General features: G+C 42.1%; 1 protein-coding gene across 1 annotated transcript in view; it reads right to left on the reverse strand.

Annotated features, from left to right (window-relative positions):
• Window positions 1-4,142: 4,142 nt before the first annotated feature.
• The window catches only part of LOC103200717 (WT1 associated protein), a 32,361-nt gene continuing 29,795 nt past the window's right edge, over window positions 4,143-6,708 (reverse strand). The window contains exons 6-7 of the mRNA XM_007945267.2: window positions 6,155-6,309; window positions 4,143-4,726 (exon numbers count right to left, since the gene is read on the reverse strand). Of these exons, the coding sequence (XP_007943458.1) occupies window positions 4,143-4,726; window positions 6,155-6,309 (739 nt within the window). The remainder of the gene's footprint in view (window positions 4,727-6,154; window positions 6,310-6,708) is intronic.

Here is a 6,708-nt window from a genome sequence, read left to right on the forward strand (position 1 = left end):
GCTGCCAACAGCTGGGCTAACCTTATAGCAAGGCTGAGCCAGTTATGCCCATGGGGGTCTGCCAGTCATTCTCGATTAAGTTCCACAGAGAGTTGCAGGAGTGCTGGCAAGGTTTAGCCAGAGGCAGAATTTGCCAACTGAGGAAGAGTGGACTAGACACATAGTGGAGGTTGGGCACATCCCTTACCACAACTCTCCCCTGATGGGTCAAGATTAAAGGTAATGACATTAGGGTGGTGATTTATACCCACAGGAATGAATGGAGCCCAAGAAAGTGTCACTGGAGGAGTAGGCAGGTTTGTCCTAGTACATGGGGCAAAGTACCATTAAGTATGAGACATCGGGAGCGTGAAGCAAGAAGATTGTCAGGTGGAAAGAATGGCTTTGCACTGTTTGCCAAGTGTCTTAAAAACAAGGGTGGTCATTTGCATCCAACACACCTCAGGCCAAGGGAACTAACATTTACTGAACTCCATGTAGCAAGCACTTTACATACACATTCTCATAAAACCTTCCTTCGTCACTCACCCATATGAAGAGATGGCCGCTGGGACATTCAGTCCAGACCTTGTGAAATGTTCTCATGTCTCTTTTCCACAACTTCATACCCCTCAGTTGCTTCAAGGGCCAAACTAATCACTTCTGAGAAACTAAGCTTAACTAACCTCTTCGAGTACTACATTAGTCAACTATCTGTTTAACATGGGGTCGCTTCTATTTCCTATCACGGCACGGCCATTGTATATCACTGTTTTCAGCCCTGTGGTATGCGGCACATTGATTTGGCACACTGACCGTTAAGGCTAGTGGTCCAATGCCTCCTATTCTAGAGGTTGGAGGGGGCGGGGTAACAGCAATGATGACAGCAACCAAGGCTCATTGGACTCAGACTTGGTTCAGCTGCCACTCTTGAGGGGGATATTAGCAAGGAGCCTAAAGACAGCCCCTAGAGGGCTCCAACCCTTAACAACCCTTTAGTGTTTCCTTAACCAACCGTTGAAGCCCGTTTCCCCTTCTTAGTGGGGTAACAAATGCCTGCCTCATAGGGTGACTGAAAATAACACATAGAAAATGCTTACCAGTTCTTGGCATGTAAACACTCAGTGGAAGTAAAAATACATGTTCAGGCCTTTTTTGAAGAAAAAAAAAATACCTCTTTTAATAGTACAACTGATTTTGGTAGACACATTCAAGTTTTCTTCCTAATCTTGGAGTTTATCCTAGTTGTCAGTCCTTAAAAATTAACCTTGTTTGGTAACATTCATAAGGTCGTTTTGCCAGCTACTGTATTCTGTTGTGTCCACGGGTTATCAAAAGTGTGCACTCCTACTTGTTGTTTCCTTCAGGCACAAGTAATACACTTTTAGGTCCATAAGGGCAGAAACGGTTAGAGCTGACCGCTAACCTAAAGGTTGGCAGTTTCATCTCACCCAGGAGCGCTGCGGGTAATCTGCTTCTGTAAACATGACAGTCCAGGAAACCCGATGGGGCGGTTCTACCCTGTAACACATGGGGTTGTGCCCTTAGTTGGAATCGCCTAGGTGGCCATGGACTTTCAAGAGTAAACTGAGGCAGCTTTTCACTTTTACATCATAGATGTCACAAGCCATTTGACTGAAGCAATTATCTTTTCTCTCTCCATGGAAACTAAATAAAATTTCTAGTTGGACAAAATTTGTCCGTCAAAGGTCTGTCCTCGGGATTGGAGGCTCACTCTGAGTAAGAATCCAGGCGGGCATTATGCCCTCAGCAGTGTTGTAAGCACTTCACGTGTATTAGCTCATTTACAGGGAAAAACAGCCACAGAGAAGTTCAATAATCCGCCCAAGTCATGGGACAGGAAGCAGTGAAGCGAGGATTCAAACCATTCGCTCGGGGCCACTCCCTCAACCTCAGTATTACCTACCACCTTTTCAACTAATTAGTAGTTCTACCAGCAAACAAAGCAACCCAATTCCAGGAATGAGGAATTACTAAATTCTCTTATGTTATCCATCTATTAATACTGACAACAGAAACGTAAAAACTGGAAATGCAGCTAACAGGTCTATGTCTAATTCTGCCATACAATTATACACCAGTTGAAAATGAATTTCCTGTTGCCACTAATGATTATTTTACACCAACACAAAGTAACTCCCTGTTTAAGTTCCAAAAAACTAAACCAAACTCACTGCCATGGAATCATTGAATCAATTCTGACTCAATGACCCCGTTGGGTTTCTGAGCCATAAAGTGGCTGGGTTTGAAACACCTACCTTCTGGTTAGCGGTTAAAATGCCTTAGGCACTATGCCACCAGAACTCCTTACACACCCAAAAGCCACAGTATTTAATAAATCAAGGGATTATTACTTAGTATATCAGTATACGGGAATTCCAGTAGCATAGTGCCTAAGGTAGCATAGTGCCTAGGTTAGTGACTGCTAACCAGAAGGCTGGTGGTTCAAACCCACCAGCCACTCCTTGGAAGGTTGGGCAATCTACTTTTGTAGTGATATTGCCTCGGAAACCCAAGGAGGGGTTGCTGTGAGTCGGGTCCGACTCGACAGTATGTAACAACATTTCAGCATATACCAAAATGTTTAAGTATCGTAAGCAATTTTATTTAAAATTGCATAGAACTTTTTATTCACCTTAGCAGACTGCATAAAACATTATCAGGACAGGAAGAATAGTTTATTTTCATACAGCACTAAAGACCACAGATACACCCGTCTGCCAACTAAACAAGCAAAAGCACAGCAAAATTAACAAAGTTTATTTCAAAAATGTTTTTTGGTTTCAAGTGTTGAAATGTCCACTTCTGAGCTCTTTGATTATACAACTACTGTCTACACCAACTATTTTGCTCCTAGCAAATACATTTCATTGCACCACACATGTGAAATGCTGTGTTCTTTGTAAAGCAAAGCCCTTTGCCATGGACCTTGCTATTGTATTCTGCTTAAATGAGGAGAATGAAACCATCTTTGAGTCTTACCCCCAATGACATTCTCTGATGACATTCTCGCCTACATTCTACAAATGATAGCTGCTAACACTCACAAGGGATGAGGTTGACTAACACCATCATTGTCTAGCAGCTATCATATTCTTAGTCAAAACCACTAGCACTGGTCAATGTTTTCAAACAAACATCACTGACTACAAAGACTAATTGAAATCAGTCCACCAAAGTCTTTCTAATCAAAACCTAACAAGAACTTAGGAGACTGTTTTCTTCTGGATACTTTTCCATATTTTCAAATATTTTATTGTAACTATTTTTACAAATCAGGGAAAAAAATTAAATGTCAACAGTGTAGTCAAACTCTAAGTTCATTTAGCAAAGGCATACACTTTAAAAATAAAGTTAGTGCACAACTGAAACTGATATGTGGATTAAATTTCACCTGTGGTGTGATGAAACGTAGAGCAGAAATCCAACAACTCGAAAATTAATGACAAAGTATGAACACCAAGACAAAAGCAACCACTAGTGAAGAAGGTACAATAAAAATCTTTATTTGGGTTTGGTCAGTACAGGTAAGATATACTGGAGTCACAGAGCAATATGCATTAACAGGATACAACGGTTCCTAACAACTGAGCAGCTATGCACACAATTTCTTAAACATTCAGTCCCCTAAAAGAGAAAATGCACAGATGTGTGGTAGAAAACTGTATCTAACACTGAAACTACTATAGGACTCCGTCCACAAGCCCAACATTTAGTGATGGAACTACTGTACTGGGCAAACTTGGCAGTCATAAACCACACCTACTAGAACAAGTCTGACTGTTACCTAAGTATAAGAACAGCGTGAGTAAGAATGCCCTTACACAGCACAGGCTCGAGATATGCACAGATTTATACAGACATCATTGTGTTATACTTAAGATTGCCATTTACAACTTCACATTAACTCATATAAAAATAACTTGACCCTACACAAAATGTCTTTTTAGCAACATTCAAAGTAATTAACTGTTACAAGTTCCAAAGTGGCAGAGGTATTGAAGCAAAAAAAAAAAAAAAAAAAAGGAAAAGAAAAACACACCCACAAAAAGGCAAATTGTGACAAAAGTATGCATTAATTTTCTGGACAGTATCCTTCCTCAAATTAAATGACACTGTATAAAAATTTGCTGGAAAAAATATTACAAAACTGAACCCTGTACATTCCCACTTGAGTCCAAGCCGTTCTGCACGTGGCGGGAAGCTGCAGTTCGGTTACTTTTCCCGCCCACGGCCTTCTCCTCTCGAGGGTCAGGATTGGAGTCTGTGTCATTTGAGTGGTGTGTGAGAGAGTTTTCACTGCCCGTGGGAGAGTCTACACTTTCATACCCCGCACTGAGTTGGTTTATGTAACCACTACCTCCTCTGCCAGTTCTCTCTTCAGAGCTGTTGGAGACCTTATTCCCATTCCCCGGAGAAGGAGGAAAGTCCTCTTCAGCCGTGTTCCCCTCCCTGTGAAAGCCAGACCCAGACGTCCTCTGATGGGAGGAGCTGCCGTTACTCGGTCCGTTAGCCAGGCGACTGCAGTCTTTACCGGTGGCCTCGGCCTGCTCCCCAGGCTCAGAAGATGTAGTCCTGCTGGTACCTGGAGCAGAGGCTTGAGACTGCTGCTGTTGGTACTGAGCCAACTGCTGGCGTGTCTCCTTCAGCTGCTGCTGAAGAACCAGGATGGTACTCTGCATACCCTCCACTTCTTCGTCGAGTTGAATGATGAAGTCATTCAGTTCTGTGCAAAGGAGAGTCAGACCTACTTTAATATCTCTCATGACTTAGTTCAAAATATTTTAGTGGCTCCCACAAAGCCAGGCAGTCAATAAACATTTGTTAAATAGACAGATACAGGTCTAAATTTGTAACAATGTTTTAAAAATTGTGCCCAGAATTTTAAAATAGTGATACAAGAATGAGTTTATTTTGAAGGAAAGATAGAGCTTAAAATCAAATATATTAAAGCAATGAAGTTTGTACCTACCCAAACCATCTAGCCATGGACATCTGGTCACAGCCACCAAAACTGGACCCAAATTTAGCTCAGGGCCCTTGCCCCCTACCCCTCCTGGCCCGTGTCAATCTAAGCTCCACAGCAGCTTAGCCCTTCAGGAGACAGTACGGGACATGATTCCACCAGAGTGAGGCCACGTGGTTACTAGCCTCGCTATAACCAGGGACTGTTTGTTGCACATACAAGAGCAAAAGACATAGAATATAATTCTTGAAGACTGTCAACAAATTCTGAAAGTTCTGAAGAAAAAAAAACAAAAAACACCACACTGCCACATAAAATCAATATACTATGTTTCTAAGTATTAAAAGCGAAGAACTCACTTGAAAAAGTATGTTTAACAGTACTACTCTGACATATACTAACAACCAATTTAATTTTTCAAAGGCTGGGTATTTTCCTTACTATTAATTAATTTTCCTCACAGTGAGGAGAACCCACAGGGATGCAGCTACACTTACAAAAAAAGGAGCTGACGACCAAGTATGGTTTGTCTTAAAAAACTCAACTGCTGCTGTTGAGTCGATTCCGACTAATCAATTCTACGAACAGAGTAAAACTGCCCCGCAGGATGTCCAAGGCCGTACACACTGTTATGGAAGCAGACTGTGTCACCCTTCTCCCATGGAGCAGCCGGTGTGTTCCAACTGCCAATCTTTTAGTTAGCAGCCGAGTGCTTTAACCAGTGCCCCACCAGAGCGCTTTGGTTTGTCTCAGCAAACTTTAATACTAAATCTTCTATTCACGAAACAGGACCATCACAAATACAATGACCTATTTTCAGACCACTGGGAACAGCCAAATGTTTCCAAGATTTACCTAGAGAAAATGGCTGAGACAGTCTCCTTTTCAAGCACTGAATATAAATGTGTCCGTCTCTGCCATGCTTCTTTCATCAACTCCCTACCCCCCCTAAATAACAACTACTTAATAAAGCTGGCACAGTAAACAATTAGGAGGATTGAACACACACCCACATAAGAACAGAATGACTTTGTTTGCTCTTACTTTTTTCTCCAAAGTGTTTCACTGCTAACTTTCAGCACCCACAGGTAGAGGTTAGGAAGTGCAGGATCTAACCTCTGGAGTCATGCCTGGCAGTGTTCTTAATGCCAGTGCAAAGTTAAGCAAACTTTTCAAAGTATCCCTTACCATCCTGACTGCTTTTAAGCTCCTCACTATACTTCTTCTGTAAAGCCAACTCTGCTTCAAGCTGTGCAATGCGGCCCTGGGACAGCTGCCTTCCAAGCTCTTGATTCTCCTGGATAAGCATTCGACACTTCGCCATTAACTTTTTGCCTGTTTGGCTGCAAAGGAAAGAGCCATTCATCACAAAGTGAAGACAACACTCACTACAAGCTTCTTTGCTTACAGTTATCACAGCCATGAGTGGAGCACACAGAACCGAACCGCGTCAGCGCAGGACACGGCCCTATAATCACCATCTTCTCCTCCGCAGCAGTCCATCTTCTGCATTTCAGTATTTTGTCAAAACAGCAGCAAAAATAAACCTTAAACAAAAGGTGCCCAAATAGCCACTGGTGTTTCTATTATATTAATAATGCATCCTGAAACCTATTTCACCCTAAATATTATTTGAAATATATTGTTGTTATGTTGTTGTTATGATGTGCCGTCGAGTCGGCCCCGACTCATAGAGACCCCTCCTTGGGTTTCCGAGGCAGTATCACTACGGAAGTAGGATT

This window comes from Orycteropus afer, unplaced genomic scaffold (genome assembly GCF_000298275.1).
Source record: "Orycteropus afer afer isolate SDZICR_OR568_19922 unplaced genomic scaffold, OryAfe1.0 scaffold00135, whole genome shotgun sequence".
Lineage (NCBI taxonomy): Eukaryota > Metazoa > Chordata > Mammalia > Tubulidentata > Orycteropodidae > Orycteropus > Orycteropus afer.